Source organism: Hydra vulgaris, chromosome 15 (genome assembly GCF_038396675.1).
Source record: "Hydra vulgaris chromosome 15, alternate assembly HydraT2T_AEP".
NCBI classification, from domain to species: domain Eukaryota; kingdom Metazoa; phylum Cnidaria; class Hydrozoa; order Anthoathecata; family Hydridae; genus Hydra; species Hydra vulgaris.
Genome location: NC_088934.1, coordinates 51,599,620 through 51,627,500, shown reverse-complemented (window position 1 = coordinate 51,627,500; position 27,881 = coordinate 51,599,620). Strand labels below are relative to the sequence as shown.

General features: G+C 30.5%; 1 protein-coding gene across 3 annotated transcripts in view; it reads left to right on the top strand.

Annotated features, from left to right (window-relative positions):
- The window catches only part of LOC101235232 (uncharacterized), a 78,806-nt gene that overhangs the window by 10,008 nt on the left and 40,917 nt on the right, over positions 1-27,881 (top strand). For all 3 annotated transcript variants that reach the window (XM_065820104.1, XM_065820102.1, XM_065820103.1), the window contains exons 4-8: positions 5,593-5,665; positions 9,850-9,964; positions 15,879-15,965; positions 23,281-23,331; positions 27,626-27,755. In XM_065820104.1, coding sequence (XP_065676176.1) covers positions 5,593-5,665; positions 9,850-9,964; positions 15,879-15,965; positions 23,281-23,331; positions 27,626-27,755 — 456 coding nt within the window. The remainder of the gene's footprint in view (positions 1-5,592; positions 5,666-9,849; positions 9,965-15,878; positions 15,966-23,280; positions 23,332-27,625; positions 27,756-27,881) is intronic.

The window sequence follows — 27,881 nt, the reverse complement described above, 5'->3', positions numbered from 1 at the left end:
GTAGTCTTATGGAGTCTGAAGAAGTAGAGGATAAAAATTTAAAGATTTCAAGGTCGGAATCAAGAAGAGGAGAACAAAGAAAAACCAAACGAATGAATCAGAAAAAAAAACACAAATCAAGGAGTGATGGTAAGTGATTAGGGTCGTCAAGAAAACTAGTCACAAAGTTAACTATCTGAGTTAGAGATTAAGAAATACAGAAATTATGAGTTTTAGTGCCAGCTGTGTTAGTGGTGTTAGACCCAAGCCATTCAGTGTGATGAGTATTAAAGTTACCAAAAACAATATTTGCTGAGGGATAAATAGAATATGCTTGTTCAATTTTTTCAGAAATTTCATCTAAGATTTCAATCTGGAGAAGAAGGAGAACATTAAAGAACAAAGAGAAAGGAAATTGAGTGAAGAGGTGTAAATGAAAGCACATAAAAGATCAGAAGATTCAAACCTGATTTTGCATTTAATAGGTGAATTAATTTGTAAGTATATGCCCAAGCCAAGTATATGACCATTGAAGTCTTAGCGAATTAAAGGATTATAACCATCAACACTGAGATCAGAAGATGAAACAGCTAAATTCAAAAAACACAAAAGTCTGGTGAATTTTGCAAGAGGTGAGACTCAACTGATGAAAAGTTACTTTAAAGCTTATGATTATTTGTTAAAAATTGAAACAGTTAGGTGATGGCAGTATGTTTTATATTTAATACTTTTATGTTTTTAATACTCTTTAGTTTAAAGTTAAAGATAATTTGACTCAATCATAGGTAGAACGTGACACTCCAAGAATAGATCTATGCAGTTGTCTCAGTTTGCTTATAATGACTCCTAATGTGGTCTTGACAATCTACACTATTAGCACTAAGTGATGCACACCATAAGCACTAAGTGCCATGTTGTGCATGAATGGTGTCACAGTGAAACCATCTATGCGCAACATGGAATAGTTAATACTTTGATATTTTTATCTTTGATAAAGTTAGACTGATTTCAGGAAACCTTATCAACATCCAGCTTTAGAACCATTAAACTGAGTTTTAGAATTGCACCCACATTAGGAGATAGCAGAAAATGTTGCATAACAACTTTTCCTGTTATCTCGTAATGATCCTTAGAAGATCTAGTATGATTCTAGAATAGAGTCAGGAAGATCTAGCATCATTCTAGGCAGGAAACAATGCAACAGATTTTCATCTATGCCAGCCTAATAAATAAAGAAGAGTTCTGGCGCTGGTTAACATCATTTTTCTGCTTACCCTTAAAGTCTTTGCCTATGAAGCCTTCTACCAGACAATAGCTGGATGCAGCAGTATCTGCCCAAGATTAGTATTTTTATCGATACACCATCTCTAACCTTTACTCAACCTATAGCCCCAAGGGAGGGGTATTTTAAGTCAGAGTTTATTCCTCCCAGCTTTTGCCTAGAAAAGCAAATCCTAGAAGGCAGTAGTATAGTGGGGCAGATAGTACTGGATTACATTTTATAAGTAGCAGGGTGATCATAATAATCTTGAATTTGACCTGATCTGGAGTAGTGAAACTTTATTTCTTTGAGCAATTCTCTACTATATTGAATGAGAGATTTTTGATATGCATTAAAATAAACTTTGCACAAGCAGGAATTTGTTTTGATTGGCTATTTAAGCAAGAAGGAATTTGTTTCTATGCCTGCACTTGATATTATTTCACTCTTGAAGTTTTATTTAACAAAAATAATTTTTGAAAAATAGAAATTAATACTTTTTATTTATGAATAATCATCTGTTAAATTCAAAGTTAAATTCAGTTAAACAAAGATTGCACAAAATTCCTCTTGTGTTTGATATCCTAGATGTATTTAGAATGTTTTGTGGAATTTATTTCAATATATATTATACATTATTTATTTATAAAAAATATATTGATGTCTTATACTGCTGAATTTGGTAAGCAGTGTGACATCATTCTGAAATAGCTTGCTGCCATGGGCTTCAGTACATACATTGACTAATAAATAGCCTGACTCGCAGCTGAATGCTGCTACATCGACTAAGGGTTTGGCAATGGGCAGCAATCTTTTTATTCATTATTTTTCGTTTTTTTCTTCTTTTTCTAAAAAAGCCATATCGATCAAAATAAGCAAAAAAAGTGAGCAAATGCTTATATAAATACGTTATAGTAGATATATATAATTATTTATATATATATATATATATATATATACACACACACGCATGTATATATATATTAAGGTGGGCTGAAAGTATTGTAAAAAATTTGCAAATTTATAATTGGCAGGGGGTGGAGTAGTTGCTCCATAGTAGCATTAGTGAAAACAAAAAAGTAGAGCTCATAAATTTGTTGGTCTTGGGGTGCCCCAACACTCTTGAAATATCACCAATGTTATCCAATTTTGTAATTTCTGACATTTTACATACAACTAAGCAATGTTTAATTTAGTTACTTAAAATACTTATACTACACAGTACACAAGTACACACTGCACATGCAAATAAAATGTTAAAGTCTATATATATGTGCTTTGTTGTCAAACGTTTTCATTTTCTTTCTGGATTCAATACCAGAGCAGATAAATCTGTCTCGTTGTTCAGTGCGAACTGCCGCCGATGCCTCAGTCACTAGACGAATATATTGCTTGGTGGCTTGGGTGTGGCAGGGAAATTGTGGCAGGCTCCTAAAATGCTGGTTGTTCCTGTTCTTAACGCAGTCTTGTAGCTCTGCTTCAGCCATGTGTTTCGTCATCAGTGGTTCGCAGCGATCTTCATTTTTCCAGTTTACCAGGTCAATGTAATCTCTGGCATTGAAGTTTAAACTTGGAGCTCGACGTTGTTGCAGTGCTTCTGATGTGTTCTCCTTCCATGCAGCAAGTATCCGTCTGCAGCCCAGCTCTCTGATGTGGTCTCTTTCATCATCTAGCATTGCCAACAAGATGTTTTCAGAATGGCCAAAGTAACCGTTTCTGGAAATTACGGGATCAATGATCACTTTGAGTTCCGGTTTCATGTATCTGGAAAACTGTATTAGTCTCCACATATGTCGCGATCCTTCCGTGCACGCCGACCTGACTTTAATGTGGAACCATAGCGGTGCATACTCAGTCATGACATACGTGACAAGTTCCACAAGATTCTCGGAAGGAATAGCTTTTGCTACATATAACTCAGTCATGACATACGTGACAAGTTCCACAAGATTCTCGGAAGGAATAGCTTTCGCTGCATATAACCGAAGCAGCCTGTTAGTGGTAGTTAACCATCTTAAATGTACCACCGGCCCGGGCTTTTGCAACGCAAGATCTTCAAGACATTGCCCAGTCTCTACTGCTTTACACATGTTGAACAAATATTTTTGATCCGTGCTCAAGTCAGCACAATCCACAGGAGGACAGTTGTCAAACTTTATAGCCACAAATGGTACAATGGGCAATTCTTCACGTGTTGGCAGTAAACTTCCAATGGGTCCAGAAAATAATTTTTGACCACTCGTAACTCCATCAAGATGAGTAACCAGATGCCTCAGCAGTAATTCATTTGCATGCAATAAGCAGACGAACCACAGAAGCGGTCTACCAAGGCGCTTTTTGAGCCAACGGATCACACCTCGGTGTGTGCTGGTATTGACATTAGTGCTATCGCATTCATTAGCCATTAGATCCTCTGTTTTGACTTTATTCTCCTTTAGAAAGTCCCAGATACCTGTAGTTATGCTCTCGGCTTCTCCACTTGAAGGTGTAATGTGGCCTAGGTACTCTGAATTTGGCTCGCGAACTAGACACACATATTCTTCTACAATAATCCGTCCATGGTTTTTGGTACCTTTTCTAGTTTGCACTCTGGTCTTATCTTTGCGGCCATCGAAATAAAGTCCATTCAGTTTTTGCTGGAATGCCTGGGTTTGTAATCGCTTTCTGACTTTTCGCTGTTCTCTGCCAAGTTTATTCTTAACTATTACCATTTATGTGTCCCCCTTGTGTATAAGACCTACATCTTGCAATGTTGCACTGACAATAGCTGCTGCATAGCGACCTGGAACTTTATATGTTGCACATCTTAGCTACATTTGGTAGTTCTAGTCGCATTTGTTTCTTGTGCTGCTTGTTATCAATATCCAATATTTTACTGTCAGTAGTGTCAGTGGTAACACTGAAATCCGGATCCATTGCATCCATTCTTGAGTCGTCCTCATCAGACGTTGCCGAAACATTTACATCGTCAACTTGTTCATCAATTTTGATACATTTGCGATATTTTTCCATGAAATCATCAACTCGTCTTTCGCACCTTATGCTCAAGTTTGCATCTGCAACATGGAAAATTAATACATTTGCAGATTGCAATATCAAATAGTTGCAGATCTGTTTCGGTAGCAAATCTTTTAAGTCGCTCGGTGTATGCTGGACCACATTGTCTGGATTTATATGGTTTTAGCAAGTTTCTGTAATTGCTGTGGAGGATTTTGATTTTCTCTACAATTCTCTTGTGTGATATTACCGGGATTGATGCTTTGATCCATATATGGTTGATATGTTGCGCTGTTCTTTCTGCGACTGTGGAAACTGCAGGATCCAGAGCACTGTCTGTCACTTTCATCTCTTGTTGTATCTGCAAAAAGGTTGCATTGTATCTAACTTGGCAGCTGGGTCTTGTTGGCTCTGGACGGATAACTGAAAACCAGATAGCATTGGGACTTTCTTGTCGGCTTTTTCGATGTGCTGTGGGGTGTAGTATTGCACTTTTCCGTTTCCTGAAAACATAAACAACACAAACTCAGTTATTGCTGAGAAGTGGCCGATGTATGTAAACCTAAACCCTAGCCCCAACTTTAACTTTAACTTTAACCCTAACTCTTCTCAAGTTAGCATGGTTTGCTAAGTTCTGTCGCGTAATAATAATAGGGTTACGGTTATGTAATAATGCAATAATGTAATAAATATAGTCGTACTGCTTACCTGAGCGTTAGTCAGATGGGTGTCATAATAACTTCCGACATTTTTGTTTGCTGAAAAGTGCATTAAGTTAATTGTATGTTATTTACTTTATTTTCGTTATGAATGAGTGATAATAGAGAAAGCATAAAATATTTACAACAGTCTGTTGCATTACCTAACTATCTGATTCTGTTTCACTGCCCTTAATTATAATTGTGGTTGCTTTTGGTAGTACTTCATTGGAAGCTATACCATTTTAAAACCAAATTGGGCCATTTGGCAGTCATAAAATTGGGGCGCCCTAGGGCACCACAAGATGACTTCCAAAATTCAAAATATTTTGCACAATAACTAACAAGGTCATGAAGCAACTATTGCACGCCCTGCTGCCGTTTCCTAGTTTTTCAGCCCACCTTAATATATATATATATATATATATATATATATATATATATATATATATATATATATATATATATGTGTGTATGTATGTATGTATGTATGTATATATATATATATATATATATATATATATATATATATATATATATATATATATATATATATATATATATATTTATTTATATATATATAACCTAAATATGTAAAATTAGTATAGCTTATTTAAATCAATGTTATAAATACTCATAAATATAAATTTATTCTAGTAAAGCTGCAAAATCAAGAAGAAGTGACTTTAACACGACAAATAAAAATAAGAGGAAGCATAGAAAATGTTGAGTAAGATTTTATTTTAATTTTGTTGCCTTTATTTATTTGTCTGAATACATATATTTTTGTTGTCTTTATTTATTTGTCTGAATACATACATATATATTAAAAAACATATTAAAGTACATATTAACAAAGAAAAATAAAATTAAAATTGTCAATAGAAAGTGCAAGAGAAAAAGTTACTGAGAATCTAAAGGATAAAAGTTATTAAATAATTTAGATTATTAGTTGATAATAGTATTTTAAGTATTTTTAAATAATAAAGTTTGATGCTAATCCTGTTTTAGTTCAAAAAACGTTGGAAAAAGTTTGGCTGTCATTCTATCATATTTGATATAAGTTCCACCAGAATTCATCTGATTCATCTGATGATTAATTGAGATGCAATTGATACACTCAGTGCAACAATTGCATCTCAATTTTATATTTTATTTCTAACCAATGTTTTGACAAAAGACAAAACATAAATGGAGTAAATGTTGTGTAATATAATTTTATAGGTTTGTTTATGATTTATTATTTAAAAGTTAAAGTGTGCAGTAAGTCTTATTGCACACTTTAACTTTTAAACAGAACATTGATGAAGTAAATTCAAAGATCTTGGAGAATTTGCCAGACTTTCTTGAAGCTCAGATTTAAGGCCTTGTGAATGTTTTATTTTTATGTTTGGTTATTAAGGTGCTCCCAGAAGTCCTTATGGTCTTATCACCATTGAACTGTGTACCTTTTAGTTTTAAGCCAGAAATCTAACCACAGCGCCATGACTGCAATTGTAATGTATCTCAATGTAAACTAATCAAATCTGAAAAAATGCTTTTTATTTGCTTGACTTTTCACAAAATCACTTATGGATGGCTGAAAGTGGTATAAATCCTACTTGGACAGTTTAATCTGTATAGATTGTCATCATTTATCAATTGTTTACATATTTGTATAAATATTTTGTATGTTTTATGTTTTCACATGTAGTTGCAATTAAATCAAATACTAAAGCAAATTAATATTAAGATAGAAAAAACTGAATTCAGAAATACTTATTGATAAAAAAAGTATAATAAAGTAAATTAAAGAACTATGTTAGCATCCAAAATAGATAGTTTTCTTTAGTTTATTGAAAATAACTTTACACAAAGCAAATTAGTTGAGAATTTTCTGATAAAACTATGATGTATTTCTGTCTCATTAAATTTAAAATGTCTAGGCTATTTATTTTAATTTCTTTAAATAATATAAGTAATATTAAATACTATGGTATTAAAATGGCTTCATTTTGTAAATAACTGTGCAGAGAGTGCTTTTAAACTTAATTTGATACATACAGACATAATATCAAAAGAATTTTGGTATAGTTTCAGTAAGTCTAACAATATGGCAAGTCACTGTAAACAGTTAATAACCTTTTCATATTAAGTTTAGTTATAAAGTAAATTTCAGATACTGGTCATGGGCTGACCAATGTTTAAAATTGTAGATATTAGATAAAAAAAATTCTTAGTATATATAATTTAAAACATTCTTTTTTAAAATCAAATATAAACACGTAAAAAAATTTTAAATTATAAATTCTCATTTAAAGTGTCACGTCCTCTTTCCCCCACCAGTCACAAAAATTATATAACTTTAAAGTTATATTAACTTTAAAGTTAAAGTTAAAATTATATAACTTTAAAATTATATTAACTTTAAAGTTAAAGGATCATTTATTTTGTATGGTTTTAAAAACAAATATAAAAAAAATACATGTTTTATGCCCTGCCTAAATATATATATTTGCGACTGTCATAGTTGGTCCTTTTCTTTTGGTCAGCTCTGTTTAACCTATAGCTTATTCTTATTTTATATATATATATATATATATATATATATATATATATATATATATATATATATATATATATATATATATATATATATATATATATATATATCAGGTCTTGTTACGAGATTTCGCTGATAATGAAAACGCTTAACGCATTTCAAAGTAACTCAACTCAGCAAATATATTTTGTATTGTTAGAAGTTAAATTGCGTCACTAGCATCTTTTCAAGTACCACATTGTAATTAAAGTTATTCTCTTAAAGCGTTAAAAATCATTCAGACAGTTTTTTTTTCTCACTATGAACTCAAAAAAAAAAATTATTTGTAGCATATCATCTTCGCTGTCTACGTCATCAATATCGCTGCATGTTTCATCAATATCGCTGCATCGTATATCTTGAATGTTTGCTATTTTAATTTTGTTAGAATCACCAACATCAGATTTTCTTCGTTTTTTCATATACTTCTTTCTCTTTCTTTCTTTTCTTTTTTTAAATTCACCTCCCCAAGGCCAAGAAGGCCACTACAGATGAGGAGGCTACTTGTGGTTATAACCCTCTCCAACCCTATAACTCCAAAAAAGGAACCTTGACGAACAAGGCCGCTGCGCGGAGAAATAAGTTGAGCGCGGTACTACCAGGGATGTGGGAAAAAATCAAACTCGGAACCTCTCGCTTATAAAGCAAGTGCTCTACCTCTACACCACTACGGCATACTTCAACAACGATATGCCAATAATATTATCGTATTCATCTTTCGGCCAAAGACTTTTGTTGCTGAAAATTATGACACAATCAGCAAAAAAATCATTGCATACAAAATAAACGTTAATTGTGAATGAAAGTTTATAAACTTATGAAATATGAAACTTAAAATTAAATATGATGAAAAGTTTAAACTTAAAACACTTTATTTTCTTTAACTAATTTTTAACAACAGCAAAAAAATTATTAAACAAATTGTATTGCTAGAAACCATTGTAAAAAGGTTTTGTCTAACGCAAAAGGCCAATATTCTTAGGCCATGAAATCTCGTATTTCATCTCAAAAATTAGGCTCTCCTGGCTTCTGGAGAATTTTTAACAGTATCAATAATAAGGGCAAATCTGTTATTCTACCTCTCTTGTATGGTTTAGATTTTGTCACCTTACCTAAAAACAAAGCTGAATTATTTGCTAAGAACTTTTCATCAATATCATCTCTAACATTCCATCTCATTCATGGGACTGATCTTATTACCTCTCCCAAAGAAAAGGCAGAACTGTTTGTAAAGAGTTTTTCTTCTAATTCAACTCTCAAATCTTATAACCATTCTCTTCCTTCCATTCCAATGAAACAGGTTATATAATTTTTTAGGAGAAACTTATTTTTGTGCCTGAATTAATTTCTAAATGTAGGCACGAAAATAAGTTTCTCCTAAAAAACTATAAAAATAAATGAGCTCAAATAATAGTTACATTAAATCCCCCCTTTGTAAAATATTTTTTTTAAAAAGCATAAGAATATAAATTGAAGTTTTATTAATTTGATCATTCATTTCTGATGAGTCTTCATTGATAAAACACAGGGTTAAATAAAAAAAAATTTTTGTTAAGTGATTTTCTACTAATTTACTTCTACTATATATATATATATATATATATATATATATATATATATATATATATATATATATATATATATATATATATATATATATATATATATATATATATATATATATATATATATATATATATATATATATATATATATATATATATATATATATATATATATATATATATATAATAATAATGTGATAATGGTGTAGTAGTAGAGGGCTTGCTTCATAAATGATAACTTCCAAGTTTGATCCCTACCATGTTCCTGGTAGTACCAAGCTCAACTTGTTTTCCCACGCAGCTTCCATTTGTCAAGGCTTGAGTTTCGGAGTTAAAGAGTTGGGAGTGGGTTGTAATCACAATAAAGTAGCCTCCTTGACTGTGGTGATCGGGGTTGGGTAATTTAAGTGGTAGTGGTTTAGGATAGAGCTCCCACTTCATAAGTGAGAGGTTCTGAAATTGATCCCTGCCACGTTCCTGGATGTACTGCACAAAACTTGTCTCTCCGGGCAGCGGCCTTGTTTATCAAGGTACGTGTTTCAGAGTTATTAAGTTAAGTGAGAGTAGTATTCACAATTAAGTAGCCTCCTTTTCTGAAGAGGTCTTCTAGGCCTTGTGGAGGTGAATTAACATAAAGAAAATAAAATAACAATCAAAAATATATAAATATATATTTATTTTATTTTGAGTATATGTGTTTAGACAATTAAACAGTTAAATACTATGTTATTCTGAAGTCTAATTATTATTTTTTTAATTTATTTATAGGAAAGCTAAAAAATTGATTTATGATATCTGCGAAAGCAGCGTCACATTGTCATTGGCATTAGATCTTACTGTTGATGAAATATTGGAATACAGTATCAAACTTAAGGGAATTGAGGTTCTTATAATATATTCTTATAAAGTATTTATAATATATATGTTATGAGCTTCATTTTTATTTATTTACATAAAGTCTACTCGCTGTATAGTTGACTTTACTTTAAAACGTCACTAATATGTCCTTTTAAAGTAACAATTGTAACAATAGACATTAAGAGTACATTAGGGTCAGTGTTAAGTATTAAAAATTTGCAAATTAGGTGAATCAGGAAAACAAGAAAAAAGGGAGCAAATTCTAAAGAACTGATGTTCGTGAATAATTTTAAATAAATAATTTTTTTTTAACTAAACAACAAATTAAGGGGTAAACAGATTCTATCTGTCGACCAACCTCTCACCCTTTCTTCACCTATTAGGCTGGCGCAGATGTATATTTAATACATTGTTTCCAGTTTAAGATGCTGAATGCTAGATCTCTGTTTTTATGACTATGCAACTCATTCTATTATCTCCTAATGAGGGTTCAGCTCTAAAACTCAGTTTTATGGTTCTAAGGCTCGCTGGTAGTCAGGTTTCCTGAACTCTGTGGTAGTTCTCAGAGAGGCTAATTCCATCAACAGCTGAAAAATATCAAAGTAATATTAGTGCCATGTTGTGCATGAATGATGTCCCTGTTTGTACTTTTGGTGTGCATTGCGGAGGCCACATTTGGAGCCCTTTGTTACGGCTTAGGGTTTATTAATAGTAATGAGGCAATTGCTTGGGCTATTAAACGGTGTTCTGAGTACTATCTATGCTTTGAGTCAATTTCCTTAACAAATTTAAAAATGAATAAAGTACCAAAAACTTTAAAACACAAAAAACCATCTTCATCACCAAGTTCTCTAAACCTATCATTTACTAATTCGTGGTCTTCGAAGTAGCTTTTCTTCCATTGAGTCTTATCTCTTGCAAAGTTCCCCAGACCTACTTGCTTTTTTTAAGACTAATTTGAGTTCAGCTGTCTCATCTTATGATCTTAGTGTTGATGGTTATCTACCTTTAATTCTTAAAGACTTCAATTGTGACATACTTGGCCTGGGGATTTACATTTGTAAGAATTCACCCATTTTGTCATGAAACAATTTAAATCTACAGACTATTCTTTTATGTGCTTTCGTTTAGCACCACTTCACTCTATCATCTATCTCTTTGTTCTATATATTGTTCTCATTCATCTCAAGACTGCACTCTTTTTGATGTTTTTTCTGATCATATTGACCAAGCTCTCTCTCTTTATCTATCAGTCAATATTGTTGCTGTCGTTAACTTTAATGCTCATCACACTGAGTGGCTTGGCTCTAGTGTCAGTGACTCTACAGGCATTAAAGCCCACAACTTTTGCCTTTCTCAATCCCTAACTCAAATAATCAACTTTCCAACTCGCTTTTCAGACAAGCCGAATCATTTACCTTCTCTACTCGACCTATGTCTTGTTTCTGATCCTAGTTAGTGTTCAGTTTCTCCACATTCACCCTTACGTGCTTTTGATCACAAGTTGATCTCTCTAAAACTAATATCTCATTCTTCTTCATCACCTGAATCCCCCTATCATCGTACCTTTTTTACAACTACCTTAAAGCTCACTGGGACTCTTTCTGTGATTTTCTTTGTAATGGCCCTTAGGTAGAAATCGTTTGTCTTCCTGCTGACAAATGTGCTTTTTACATTATTTCTTGGATTCAGACTGGCATGGAATCTTTTATTCCCTCTCGACAATTCCAGGTCAACCCTAAATCTTCTTCATGGTTTTCCTCTCATTGTGCTGCTATTACCAATGGAAACCATTATTTCCATATCTATAAGCAAAACAGTTCTCTAGAAAACACACGTCTGTTTATTACTGCTAGAAACCATTGTAAAAAGGTTTTGTCTAACGCCAAAGCCCACTATTCTCAGGCCATGAAATCTCGTATTTCATTACAAAAATTAGGCTCTCTATTGGCTTCTGGAGAATCTTTAATAGTATCAAAATAAGGGTAAATCTTTAATTCCACCTCTCCTGTATGGTTCAGACTTTGTCACCTCACCTAAAGATAAAGCTGAATTGTTTGCTAAGAACTTTTCATCAATATCATCTCTTGATTCCACTAGTTGCGTTCTACCTGATATAGCTGACAAACAGGTTGATCCATTGCTTGACATTTAAATGAATGTCAAGCAATGGATCAAGAAGCGCGACTCCAGCTTCTGTATCTAAAGTGATTTCCTGCTTAGACTTTTCTACAGCTTGTTGCCCAGACAACATGCCTGTTGTAGTCTTGCAGAAGTGTTCTCCGGAGCTGTCATCTATACTTTTAAAACTATGCAACAAGTGCTGTAATTAACAAACACTTAATCTCTCATCTTAAATCTAATAAAGTACTTTCTGACCACCAATATGGATTTCATTCTTCTGGTTCTACAACTGATTTGCTAACAGTGATAATTGATAGGTTTTATTGTACATTAGATATAGGTGGAGAGGTTAAGGCCATTGCTCTTGACATTTTTAAAACTTTTAATAAAGTTTGGAATGCTGGTTTTCTCCATTAGCATCTTTAAGATTATTGAATCCTTCCTTATCAATCAAAGTATAAAAGTTGTCCTCGATGAACAGCACTCTTCTTCTTATTCTGTCACTTCAGGGGTTCCTCAAGGTTCAATCCTTGACCCTATACTCTTTAATTTACATTAACGATCTTCCAGATATTCTGACATCTAAGGTGGCGTTGTTTGCTGATGATACTACCATTAATTCATGATACCATGATAAGAAGCCAACACTCTCTGATTGCTTGGAGGGGGCATTAAAAAGGTTAAAAAGCTATAAAAGGTCAAATGCCCCTCCAAGCAATCAGAGAGTGTTGCCTCTCACTTCTGCTACAGCATAGGGCTTACAGTTCTGGTGAACTTTAATTCAAATATAACTCAGTTTTTTTCAGTCAATCGTTATTGCAATAAATTAGATTTTCCTATATTTATGAACGGTAATGTACTCAATGAGTCATCTACCCTTCATCTTCTAGGAATAACTCTTACTTGCGATCTTTCTTGGAAACCATATATCAAATCCGTTGCAAAATTAGCATCTGCTAAGGTTGCATCTTTTTGTTGAGCTTGGCACTTTCTTACTCCGGATTCTATTCTCTATCTCTATAAATCTCAAATCCAGCCTTGTATGGAATACTGTTGCCATACTAGGGGCTGATCTTCTAATGATGCCCTTTCTCTTTTAGGCAAGGTGCAAAAATGAATTTGTAAACATAGTTGGACCTGCTCTTGTAGCCAACCTCCAACCATTATCACATCGTTTTATTTTGCTTCTCATTCTCTATTCTACAAATACTATAATGGGCACTGCTCTAAAGTGCTAGTGTCTCTTGTGCCATCCACTAAAGTTCATTCTTGTGTTACTCGTCATTTATATAAGTCTCGTCCTTTTTCTGTGACTGTTCCTAAGTGCTTCAAAAACTCTTATTCCTCTAGTTTTTTTCCTCTAGAAAAAAAAACTAGAGGATCAATCAAAAAGAAAAGATGAAGATTGGAGAGCAATCGCTATCTTGCTCTACAATCATTTTTTCTCTCTCGGTAACTTCCATTTCTTATTAGTGGTTGCTTGTAGCCTTGTTGGAAGCGAAGATGTTTAAAAAATATATATATATTTTTTGGTGCACTTAGGAACAGTCACAGTAAAAGGATGAGACTCAATTGAATGACATGTAACACTAGAACAAGCAGATGACACAAGAGACACTATCTCTTTAAGGCAGTGCCTATTACAGCATTTATAGAAAAGAGAAAGAGAAGCAAAGTAATAGTGATGTGATAATGAAGGTTTGCTGCAAGAACAGGTCCAACTATGTTTAAAATGCCTTTTTGCACCTTTTCTAATTGAGAAAGGTCATCATCAGAAGATCTGCCCTAGAAATGGCAACAGTATTCCATATAAGGATGAATTTGAGATTTGTAGAGATAAAGAGTAGAATCCAGAATAAGAAAGAGATGCAATCTTAGCAGTTGCTAATTTTGCAATGGGTTTTATATATGATTTCCAAGTAAGATCGGAAGTAAAAGTTAATCCTAGAAGAATTTCTGGAAGTTCGTAAATGTAAATTAAAAAAAGTGTAGGGCCAAGGATAGAACCTTGAGGAACCCTTAAAGTTACTTGATATAAAGAAGAGTGCTTTCCATCAAGGACAACTTTTATACTGCAATTGTTAAGAAAGAATTCAATAATTTAAAAGATGTTACCAGATACACCGTAAGAAGAATAAGAAGCTTATGGAAACCGTAACCGTTTACACTGTAAGAAGCTTATGGAAAAGACCAGCATGCTAAACTTTATCAAAGGCTTTAGAAATGTCGAGAGCAATAACCTAGACCACTCCACATCTATCTAATGCACTATAAAACCTATTAGTAATTACCATTAACGAATCAGCAGTAGAAGGAGAAGACCAAAATCCATATTAATGATCAGAAAGTAAGTTATTAGATTCAAGATGAGAGATTGAGTGTTTGTTAATTAAAGACCTTGCTTATGATAGTAGGAAGACTAATGGGACTGTAGTTAGACTAGTCAGATTGCTCTCTAGATATTTTGAAATTAGGGATAGCATAATAACTTCAGCAGGCTGGAAAACAAGACTTTGATTAGCACTTGATAAATAGTTTTGAAAGTATAGACAAGTGCTCTGGAAAACACTTCTGCAGGAATATAACAGGTATGTTGTCCAGAGTACAAGATTTGGTTTGTCTGGGAAACAAGTTGGAAAGTTGACTATTTATGTTAGAAATTGAAAAAGACAAAAGTTGTGGGTCTTAACACCTGTAGATTCACTGATACTAAAACCAAGCTAATCAGTGTGATGAGCATGAAAGTCACCAACAACAACGATATCGGCTTAACATTAAAGAGAATGGGCTCGGTCAATTTGATCAGAAATTTAATTGAAAAGAGTACAGTCTTGAGATATTGAACAAAGAGAAAGGCAATAGAGTGAAGTTGTGCAAAACGAAAGCACATAAAAGAAGAGTGGCTAGATTTAAACCTAGTTTCCTGACAAATGTGTGAGTTCTTACAAATGTAAATGCCCAGGCTTAGCATGTGAATATTGGAGACTTTACAAATTAAAAGGGGATAACCATCAACACTAAGATTGTAAGATTGCAGCACTAAGATTGCAAGATTGCAGCTGAACTCAAATTAGTTTCACAAAGAGCAAGTAGGTTAGGTGAACTTTACAAGAGATAAGACTCAACAGAAGAAAAGGTGCTTAGGGGGCCACAAATATTTATAAATGATAGATTTTGAGAACTTGGTTATGAAAATGGTTTATTGTGTTTTATAGTTTTCTGTACTTCAGTCCTTTTTGGATTTGTTAACAAATTTGACTCAACAAATCAGCTTCTTCGAGATCTACCACAGACTTAAGTAAACCTGACTACCAGCTGTCCTCAGCCGACCAGCTTACCTCAGAGACAGAAGCAAAACCCATGCATTGAGTCAAGATGCTATAACATTCAACATCCTAAACTGGAAACAATGTGTTATAAATACATCTACGCCAGCCTAATAGATAAAGAATGGGTGCAAAGCTAGTCAACAGATAGAGTCTGTTTACCCCTTAAGTCTTTGCCCAGGAGGCCTTCTACAAGATAGTAGCAAGATGCATTTTTAAGTCTGCCTAAGATTCTTATCTGTGTATTCTTATCGAGACACTATCTCTAAAATTGAATAGCGTTTAAGGGAATATATATTATGTTGATTTAGGCAACTATACTGATCATAAATGCCAGCAATTTATTAATAGTGCACCCTTTGTTACACCCTCTGTTTTGTTTACATCTTCTGTTGTTAATCAAAAAATATATTTTTTAGGCTGTAATTTAAGAATTCTTTCTTCAAATTTAATTTAAAATTATTTGCTTTTGTGCATATTTCATTTTAGGTGTTACTTAATGTGTATATGGAGGTAAATGAACAAGCTGATAATTCTGTTGTTATAACTATTTGCGGAGAGTTAAAATGTTGCCAGGTTTGTTGTAAATTATTTAAACTTTTATAAAATTTGCATAATATTTTTTTGTCTAATAGTTAACAGCACTTGAAATAATGACCTATCATTGTTCAATGATTGTCTGCTTTTAAAAAAATGATGTTGATCTCCCAATATCAATTCTGTTCAATCAAATTTGATCGTCAAGAATGGCAACGCAAATTGATTGGCAGAATAAATTTGAGATAATCATTTTTTTCTGACTTTTAAGTCAATAAATATTAATTATTTTTTATGAAAAAATTGAATTTTTTTGAATGAAATGAATTAAAAAAAATGACTAGAAATGTTAATATTTCTTTTCAAGTCCATGTAATAGATAAAAATTTAATCAAAATTTCTATTTACTTTTGTTTAAATTGTTTAATAAACTTAAATGTTTGGGACTATTAAACATCAAAATGATTTTTCATTTTTTCATTTTTAGTTTTCATCTTAAGTAGTGATGTGCCGGAACCAGCTTATGCCGAGTCTCCGATTCCGGGTACCCGTCTGAAAAGCAGGTCCGATTCCGGATACCCGGCACCGAGTCCATTTTTTTAAAAGTTGGAATAAAAACTTGTGAAATCTCTAGCGATGAACTATTCACACAAAATACGCTTTTTACGCTAACTAACCAAAAGTTATGTGGCGGAACTACCATTTAGCAAAACCCCGCAATGCAGGGTAAGGGGCCTGAGTTGTAGGGGCCTAAATTTTTTCAAAAGTTGTGCAACAAATTTTTAATAACTATACTTAGTTTAAAATTATTTTTCTCTCCTGGTGGTTTGGGCCTAAATAATATTTTGTGTGGAATCCAAAAATTTTGATACACATAACATTTATTAGGCAAAAATTTATCAAGTCTTTTAGTAACAGATTTTATAAGTTCATCAATCATCGTCATAATCGCAGCGTATTTATCACTTGATAAAGCTTTTTGTAATAAGACTTTTAATGCAAGAACAGATGGTATAATTTTTGCGCAAGTTTTGTCCCTCCTACCACATTTTTTTGTTAAGTTTTCAAATGGAGCAAGAATGTAAACAAGCTTTTCGACTATTCCCCATTGATAATTAGTAGGAAGTTTAATTTCATCAAACTCTGCTGCATAAGTGGCCAAAGGAGCTTTTTGTTCAAACGTTCTTTGTAGCATTTCAAATGAACTGTTCCAGTGAGTTGGAACATCTTGTTTCATTTTGTGAGGTTCAGTATTTAATTGCTGCTGAATTGATTTTAATTTTGCACATGCTATTGGTGAATGATTAAAATGGGTTGTTATTTCTCTGCATAAAGTTAAAATTTCTATGATGGTTTTTTGGCTAAATATAGAGTCATGAATACATAACTGCAAAGTATGGATAAAGCATGGAATTGATGTCATTCCACTGTTTTTTACTGCAACCTTCATATTGCTTGCATAATCGGTAACAATAAGATGAATTTTGCTTAACAGGATTTCAAAAGATTCTAAACCTTTTTGTAAATACTCTTTTATATGAACACCTGTGTGATTTTCTGCAAAATGAATTACTCAAAGAACAGCAGTTTCTTGGGAAAATTTAATTAGATCTATCCAATGTCCAGTAATGCTTAAGAGTGTGATTTTCGCAGTATCCGCTGTCCAAATATCTGTCGTCAGAGACAAATAGTTTGCCGCGGAGATATTTATTTTTATATCTTCAAACAGTTCATCATACATGCAAGGGATTACATTTTGGCTGAAATATGTTCTACATGGTAATTTGTAATTGGGGTAAGCATCTTTAATCAGTTCATTAAATCCCTATTATTTTATGGATTCGAATAGATCTGTGGTCATCAATATTCCATAGTTTTTTTTTGTTTAAAGCCTGAATAATGTTACTTTGTACTGTATTGGTGGTAGAAGCAACTGAGGTTTCAGAAATAGACGGAAATGATTGAACCTTTTTTTTCCCCGCAAGTTCAAACTCTTTGGAGTGCTTTAAATGCAAATGTTTTACCATTGCTGTAGTTCCATAAGACTTTAAAGATTTTCCTCCTCTCGTAACTAAACTATCACATAGTTTCTTTCATTACATTTACTGTCTCTTTTGATTTCTTTGTGTTCATTGTTTCAAAAACAGTCTAAAAAAAGAAAAAGTATTAAAAAAACTGTATTATGCTTACAGTTTTATTTAACAGCTTGAAAGTCAGTTAAAAAGTGTTATAAAATTCTTAATTTACATACAATAATATAAATTGTATAAAAATAAAAAACTTTATTTATTATAAAACAAGTTTATATCTATTTCAAAATATTACAAAAATGCAAATATGAGTTCAATACTTATTTATATAAAGCTTAATTTAAAATTTAACACTAAAACATTTTTTTTAAATGAATTAAAACACGATACAATTACTATATAGTAATTGTATTGCGTTTTAATTTATTAAGAAAAATGTTTTGGGGTTACATTTTAAATTAGGTTAATTTAAGTCCAATATTAAAAATAGCTATTATTATTGTTAGGTCTGTGGACTTATGTGGACAAAATCCTTTCGCTTAGTGCTTTAAGACCTTCTTGTGTTTTTAAAAAACTTTATTTTTAAGAACAAAATTTTTAATATTTATTTCAGTTATATGCAAACAAATAATAATTTAAAGAATGACAGTTTCTTTTATTATATTTGTTATATTAGAGTGTCGTTTTAAATCGTCTCTTACTAAATTAATTTTGTTAAAAAAAAGTCCATATAAGTGTTATAAAATACTTATAATCATAAAATAGAGCCAGAAAAAATACAACAAACAAATATTTCATAAATAAGAAAATCACCTGCAAAGAAAAATGTAAAACATTTTACTTTTTCCTAAGCAAGATTTTCATATTATTTTGACCTAAATGATAGTTGAGTAAGGTGGCTGCTCGAAAAAATAAGAAACTTTCTTTGCAAGTTTTAAATGCAATTAATAAAGGCTTTAAGCAGCAATGATTCAAATGATGAAAATTGCCATAGTGATAATAATGTGTCAAACAAGTAAAGATTTAACAGTCTTATTTTAATTACAGAGTTTACTAAATTAATAAAATGACATTTTTTATTAGGCATTAGTTGCCTGATCTGAAATTAGAGTTTACAAAAATTTTTTTTCATACAAACACTATATATTACTCAAAAAATTATTTGCAATGCATAAAAAAAAAGAATTCTTTAACTGTTACGCCAAAAGTGGGCACAAGAGTTAAGCATACTATACGAGAGGTGAAATCAAATAAAATTAAAAAAATTTATTTTCTAAATTATAAATACTTAATGGACAGAGTTAACTTCTTTTAAGATCTTTAAAATTAAGAGTTAAGAATTATAAGAGTTATAGGAGGAAAGTTCTTTATCAATTTTTTCCTTCAAATAGATACACCATAGCTATTTGTTTTCTAACATGGCCATTAAATTACAAACAATAAAATGTTTTAGAAGACTACTTATTGCTAGTAACTCAAATGCAATTTTTAATATTTTGTCTTTGTTTTGGAAAGTAGTTGTTAGCTCTTAGCAGAGAAGCCATTAAGATTAGTGTCGGGAGCAGGTTACCCCCATGGATCATTAATAGTTTTTTTATAAGACCTCATTTGATACTATTATAAAAACTTTAGAAACAGAAACAATTTATTAAGATATCTAAAATTTTTTTCATAAATACTAACAAATAACATTTTCTGAGTGAAAAACTTGTTTTTTTCTTTACTTTGATTAATAATCAATATATACAGCCGCCCTCCGAATTAGGGTCGGCATTCAGCAATGCTGACCTAACTGCCGACCTTAAAATGTTTGAGGTCAGCAAAAAATTACCAACCTCATTTCTATGTTTTATGGTAAGACCTTTTTATCAAATTTTTTTTATGACCTGGAGCCGACCTTTAAAAGATTTACGCCTGCATATTATTGCCGACCTTATTTTTCCTAATTCCAAGGGTAGATATACACCATTTTCTTTGATTAATATTCAAGCCTATAAATACTATTTTAAATAATAAAAGGTGATTGAAACAGCCAACATATTTTGGCCCCAAATCAGACTAGCAGGGACCAAATGTTGTATTTGGCATTTTTGAAAAAATGAATTGTATGTGCGAATCATCTTTTTTCTATATACTAATAAAAAATCAATATAATAAAATTGATAAAAAGCCTGATAGCTCTTTTCATTTTTTAATCAATTTAGTTTGTTTATTGTATGTGAACTTTTTGTCACAAGGCATGTGTGATTTTTTGTAATGAGCGCAACTAATGGAAGCAATCGTTGTTAATTCATATTATCTAATTGTATTATGAAAATTACTTATTTTCTTTTTTGATGTTGAATTTTTAATTATGATATTTGTTAATAAAAAGTTAATAGAAGTGAAATAATACTTAATACATATTGTGACCATTAGTAAAATATAATTATTATTTGTAATCAGAAAAATTACACAGTGTATTAATAAAGTTCTTTAAAGATGTGACAAGTATGGATTATTTGTATTTAATGATTTCTGATATCAATAATCCAATACCAATGGTATTAAAGTCTAACAGTGATACCTTTTTTGATATCAATCTCCAAATGGAACAAGAAAAGTAAGGATATTTGTTTTCCATCATGTAAACTAAAATATTTTGAAGTATTTCTTCTTATTTCTGGCACTTGCAGTAGTGGTGTGGTAGAGTGCTCGCTTCATAAGTGAGAGGTTCCGAGTTTGATCCCCACCACGTCCCTGGTAGTACCGCACTCAACTTGTTTCTCCGCGCAGCAGCCTTGTTCGTCAAGGTTTATGTTTTGGAGTTATAGAGTTGAGAGAGGGTTATAACCATAATTAAGTAGCCTCCTTGTCTGTAGTGGCCTTCTGGGCCTTCGGGAGGTGAATTAACATTGAAAAAAAAAAAAAACTTACTAATAATATTAAATTTTATAAAATACATGTTTCACTTACTTGCTTACTAATACATTTACTGTTTTTTTCAAGTTGACAATTTCATCTTCATTGGGCAAATTTTTTTTTATCTTTGTATTGTTGTTCTAAATTATAAATACATTTAAAGTATGAGTAATATTAATTGTTTTATCATGAGAAACATGGAGTGCTTTTGAATTTTAGTTAAGTTAAACATTAAATGAAGAATATATATATATTTTGACACCTTGTTGCATCTGACTTTCTAATAAGTTTTACAGTTAAGAAGGAAGTCTGAAATTGTAACAATTTTTCAGTTTTTAATTTTTGCAATTAAAATGATTGAATAATTAAACAAACTTTCAAATTACTTAAACAGTTGTGAATTGTGTTATTAGTGTGTTATTAGTCAACATCTTAAATTTGTCATAGAATTTAGCAATGTCTTAAAATTTTTATGACTCATGGCAATTAATAAGAAATACCAAACCAAACAAAAACTGATGAAAATTGTTTTGTCAGAAATTAAAATGTACAGTTGCTTAATGATTTTAATTATTGATCAATGAAATTTTACATTACATATATTTATTATATAAACCAAATTTTATAAATCAAAGTAAGTAATATATATTGTTTCACAGCAAATGTTAAGAAAATCTTAAAATTAATTTTAGTATTATAAACACCTAATTATTTATCTTTTTCCCATAGGAGAAAATTTTGATTTTAGTTTAGAGCCGCGCTATTTAAGAAGAAAAAAAATTACTTCTTAACAAGATATGGGTTCACTATTCAAATGTTCCTGCTGCCAGTTCAGTATCACATTATCAATACATTGTTATCGTGGTTTATTCCATGGTAAATTTCATATCTTGGTAATAAACAGAAAGCAGATAATTTTAATTATTGTGCCCTCATTATTGATCCAATGACAATTAAAAACATACTTGTTCAAAAGAAATGTGAATATTTCTTCAGAATTCAATTGTTCAGATATGACTAGGATTGGATTTATTATTATTAGATTTGAATAACATTTAAGGGTAGCTTATTAGACCTTAGTTTCTCTATTTTTACTCAATTTTATGTCATTATTGACAAACGAGCAAGACTATATCTGCCTTCTTTAAGGATTTAGTGTTAAAGATTTTTCTCAAATACAAAAAGAAGGTTTAGATTATTATCAGATATGGCCACTAAAGTGGTAAAAAAGTCTTCAATTGGTTCAAGACAACAAACAAATATGCTAATACTATTATTCAAGGGTTTAAAAATGTTTAACTATTAAATAAAAGAATAAAGTATATTACAATGTTTTAGTTTGAGTTCTTAATTACAAATATGTTTTTAAATTTTTTTTTTAATTTGTGACTAAAAAAACGTTAGCGAGCTAGTACAATGCTTTTTGACCAACACAAATTGTATGATCACCAAATTCATCATTTCTGATCTAAAAATCTTTTATTCTAATTTTAAATAAAACTTTAAAATCTCCTTTAGCGCATTACTTAAAATTCACTAAATGTCCAATATCTTAGTAACATATTTATATAATTGGGCAGAAATTAAATCTCTCCTAAACATGTTGCTGTCGAAAAGATATAAAAAGATATTTATTTATAAAAAAGATAAAAAAAGAGATGTAGCATTTCCACGCTCTAAACATTATTGGAATTGATGTAACCAATTTGAGCAGCTTCAATATTAGTTTTGCCATTGAAGAGTTACTAGATAAGATCTGCATTACTTTTCCTAAAAAGATCCTTGCTGACTCATGCCATCCTATAACCATTAAATTACTCACACCAACAGCAGAAGCCCAAACAGATTCTCGTTTGCTCTGAACACTGCAAAGACCACCACCTATCAACTATCTTTTATTAAAAAATATCTCTGTATTCTTTGTGAGGGTGTCAACAACCTCTACCTGCCACTAAACATTGGGAGTTATACTGCCTTTTCTATACATAAATGATGTTTGCAGGCAATATTCCTTTTAGTATTTAATGATGGATAAAATTGTACAATTCATTACTTGTAGTGCTATTCAATTTAAATAAAGATTTATAAATAAAGAAATAAAAAAATATATTTATATACATACATGCATACATACATACATACATACATACATACATACATACATACATACATACATACATACATACATACATACATACATACATACATACATACATACATACATACATACATACATACATACATACATACATACATACATATTAGGTGTTTATAATACTTGCATTAATTTTAAGTTTCTCTATTATTTTCAAGAAAATAGTTAGACAAGTTGATTTAACAGTCACTTTATACCATTTGTGACATACTTAAGTAGGAATGCATAGAATTATATATTTATATATAATATATATTTATGTTCTTAGGATGCCAAGAAACTTATTCTTGAAGAAGTTGGAACTTTTCGTACTCAGTATGTAAGTATCTCATTTATAAAAAGTTTATTGCCAAAAGATTTAAGTTGGGCAACCAAAATGCTTTAAATATATATATATATATATATATATATATATATATATATATATATATATATATATATATATATATATATATATATATATATATATATACATATATATAAATAATATAATATGTATAATAAACATGTTATTAATGAGCGCGATTATGCGCGCTCGACATTATTTCTTCGAGAGAAATTATTCAAGGTTGGAAGTTGATTCTCATGGGGTCATCCATATAATATGTATGTAGGTATGGGGAGGGGGTCATCTAAAAGTGTACATCCAATGTGTACAAGGGAAAAGGTTGGTAATTTTTTGTTTGAGTTTTTTTTATCTGAAGTCTTTTGTTTGAGTTTTTTTCATCTGAATTCAGACAAAAACCTTTGGTTTTTTTGTTAATGAATTTGTCTATCTACCTGAAGAATTGTTACTGCAGCTTTGATGTTAAATACAATGAAATATTGCATAGCTTTATTTATTTTATAGCTGTATTCAAAAATTTAAATTTATTCCAAATCAAGTTTTCACAGTTTAATTATTATTTAAAAAAGTACTGATCTTAAGAATTAAATTAAATTAAATTAAAAAATTAATTATAGATTTTTATTTTACTTATTACTAAAGTTTTAGTAACTAAATTATCAAATAGTCATTAAAAATGTTTAACAAATGATTTTTAAACTGAGTTTTATTGTCTTACTTTCCAAATTAGTGGTATAAAACTTTTGATTTTTCAAAATTCTATCAAGTTTTAATTTTATGATTAAAGTTTTCTATTCTTATTTGAACGAACACGTTTTGAAAATAGTAAACATTCCAATCTATCTGTTAGCAATAGTGACTTCATAACTTTTCATTCATTGTTTGAACAAACAGAAAACTGCTTTCTGTTTTAAACTGAATGCACAATTCAATTATTATCAAGTGAATAACAGTCACTGGACTGTTTCTCAGAGAAATTTAGCTGTCGCTCTAGTCAATCAGGGTAAAGCCTATCATCAGGTGCAGCAAGAGACCTAGTAATACAGTATCCGACATAATGAAGGAGTATAATTTGATCAGAACAGCCGCAAAAGACAAATGAAGGGCAGGATTGCAAAAAAAAAGACTTCTAAGAGTTTTGATAGAAACTTAATTGTACAAGTCAAGAAAAATCGCTTCATTTCTGTTCAAAAACTGGCTGAGCAAGCTGAAGAGAATTATGGAATCAAATTATCCCATCAGACAATCAGAAATTGTATCCGAGACCAGGGGTTTCAAGAGCCACTTGTGCGTAATAAACCATATTTGAGTAAGAAACGCATGAAATGAAGATTGAAGTTTGCTAAGAAGTTCAAAAATATGCCGTTTAGTTTCTGGAAAAGGATCCTGTGGAGCGACAAATCAAAGTTCAACTTAAAGTCATATGATGGAGCCCAAAAAGTTTAAGGAAAAGCCGGAGAAGCCTACAAATTAAGCTGCATGAGAGGTGTCAAGTCAAGTGTCAAGTATGGTGGCGTTAACATGCTGGTATGGAGTTCAATAGCTTGGAACGGTGTTGGAAAACTTCAATTTATTGATACTATAATGGATCAAGTGCAATACAGAAACATATTAAAGCAAAATTTGAAGTCATCTGCTCGAATACTTTGGCTAGGATCTGATTTTTTATTTCAGCAAGATAACGATCTCAAGCATAGTGCCACTAAAACCAAGGAGTGGTTTGCTGAAAATGATGTTCATGTCTTGGAATGGCCCGCACAATCACCGGACGTTAATCCCATTGAACATCTGTGGGAAATTTTAGACGAAAAAATTAGAGATCGGTCATTTTCTAAAAAAGATAACCTCAAAGTGGCAATTGAAGAAGCCTGGGAAAAGATTCAACCAGAAGAAACAAAATCTTTAGTTGAATTAATGTCTAGATGTCTAGAAGCTGTAATCAAAGCAAAGGGGGGCCCAACAAAATATTAAAATAAAAGTTTTATTATATAATAATTTATTATGAAACAAATAATGTGTTATAATGTTATTATGAAACAAATAATGGTCAAATATTTTTTTGACAATAAAAAATGACCTTTTAAAAAAAGTTCTTTTATTTTAAGACTGAAAACTTTGTGATATTTTACATTAAAATAAATAAAATCTATTTAAAAACATGTTCTTTTATTTTTATTAATCTTGACTTTACCAAAAAAAGTCACAATTTACGAAAATACAGCACTTTTTTTGGGAAAAATATTTAAAATTTTTGGTCTGATAATTTTTTGAGACACTGCATATATACATATACAGTGTTTACAAGTTTTGAAGACCTAACTGAAACCAGTCTTAATTTGTTCCATCAGTATCAAATATTAATGATTTTGAATAATATTTAAGGTTAGGTCATTAGACCTTAATTTCTCTATTTTTACTTCATATTATGTCATTATTGATTTTATCAATTGATCCCAAAACTTCTATTCTTCCATGCTCTCTTAGTGCAAGGAGAATATTATGGTCTTCTTCATTTCTAATTTCAGTAAGAGCATTTGCACTTGCAACATCAAGCAGATTTTCAGATCTTCTTTGAAAGCTTTTTCTTTCACAGTTTGGGATTTAGATTGTCTAAATTGATTTTTCTTGAGAAAGCATATTGCTGGTAAAATTTCTAAAATTTTGTATGACCCATAGGAATAATGACCCATAGGAATACTAGTTCTTACTGTTTTTATGACCCATAGGAATACTAGCTCTATCCCTAAATTAGGCAATTTTTTTCAATCACTGCAGTTGATTATTCTCTAATTGCCAAATTTTTCTTTTTGTGAAGATGTAGAAAGTAGCTGAGAACATCTCCTTTTGGTGGTAATTTAACACCTTTTACGTTATCCTTATGTTATCCTTATGTCCAAAGAGAAATACATCACAAGTCTTCTTTGATATTTTGTAACTATAATCTATAATAACCTAGAAAAAAAGATTATGAAGTATATAGTCTCTAAAAAATATTAGAAAGAAGTATATTTATTTTAGGTAACTTAAAAGCAAAAATGTGAAAATGGCTAAAACTTACTTTTAGAATTAAAAAATCAAGATTAAACTTGAGACATAATTGTTAAATACAAATACAAAAAAAAACATTTTTAATTTGCAAATATTTAAAATAAATAATTATGGTTGCTTAGTTTTTTAAAATTAAAAAATTAATGCAAAAACAATGGAGATTGATTTCAATGTTATTGATTTCAATATATATATATATATATATATATATATATATATATATATATATATATATATATATATATATATATATATATATATATATATATGCAAATACATACATACATACATACATACATACATACATACATACATACATACATACATACATACATACATACATACATACATACAAAGACCACAGATCTTATGAAATGAAAAGCTGTTTTTATACCAACTTTTTGAAACTCATGTCTAGGAATAAGGCTTAATTTAGGAACCCACGTAAGTATTATGGTATTATTTGTGTCAATTTGTTAGCATTGTTTTGGTTGAAATGGTTTTTAATGCTTTACAATGTCTAGAGTTTTTGTTGAGAATATCCATTTTGGTATTTGCATGTGTATTAAATAGCTTTGTCTTTAGAATATAAAAGTGTCAAAAAAAAAACATTTATCATCTATCAGCCATCTGATAGATTATTAGTAATAATGACTAAAAAATGTATAACAAACAGGTTGATAAGCAAATTAACAAAATATTGTTTTCAATGCAAATAAAAATGCCATGGTAGGTAATATGTTGTAAGTCCATCCACAACTAAAATATGAATACTTACAATTGGATAACTAAAACTAGACTAAACGATTTAATTTATAAAGCTTTTTCAAAGTTAGAAAAACCTGCATTGAAGTCTTCAACATTTTGTTTAAATGTGGCAATATTAATAGTTAATGCTTTTTGAATTGCATTATATTCAGTATGTTGTAAGTAAGCTTGTGAAATACTACCATCTATTGTTTTAATACTATGTAAATGAAGCAAATGTAAAAATAATTTAAAAAATAAATCTAAGCAAAATAATCTAGCAACCATGTTAATATTTATTTAGGCAATGTTAGTTTTATAAGTTATATTGCTCATGTATTAAAAATAATACTTTAAAAAACTTTACTTTTAACTAACTTAGCTTGGCTTTTAAAAATTTAGTTGTTTGGTTTCTTGTTAATGATTGATTTTATCAATTGACACGTTTTATTATTTGTTTTTCTGTTTTTAGGGCAATTTATTTGTTGTTCCATCAGTACTTGTGACTGTTTGTGGTAATCAAGATGGTTTGGAACATTTAGTTGATAGTGTTTCAGAAATATCTGGCGGAAAAGTTACTATACTTCCTGTTTTGCCTAAATGTTAGTCCCTTTTTTATAATTTTCATTATTTTATCATATATTATTATTACCATATATATATATATATATATATATATATATATATATATATATATATATATATATATATATATATATATATATATA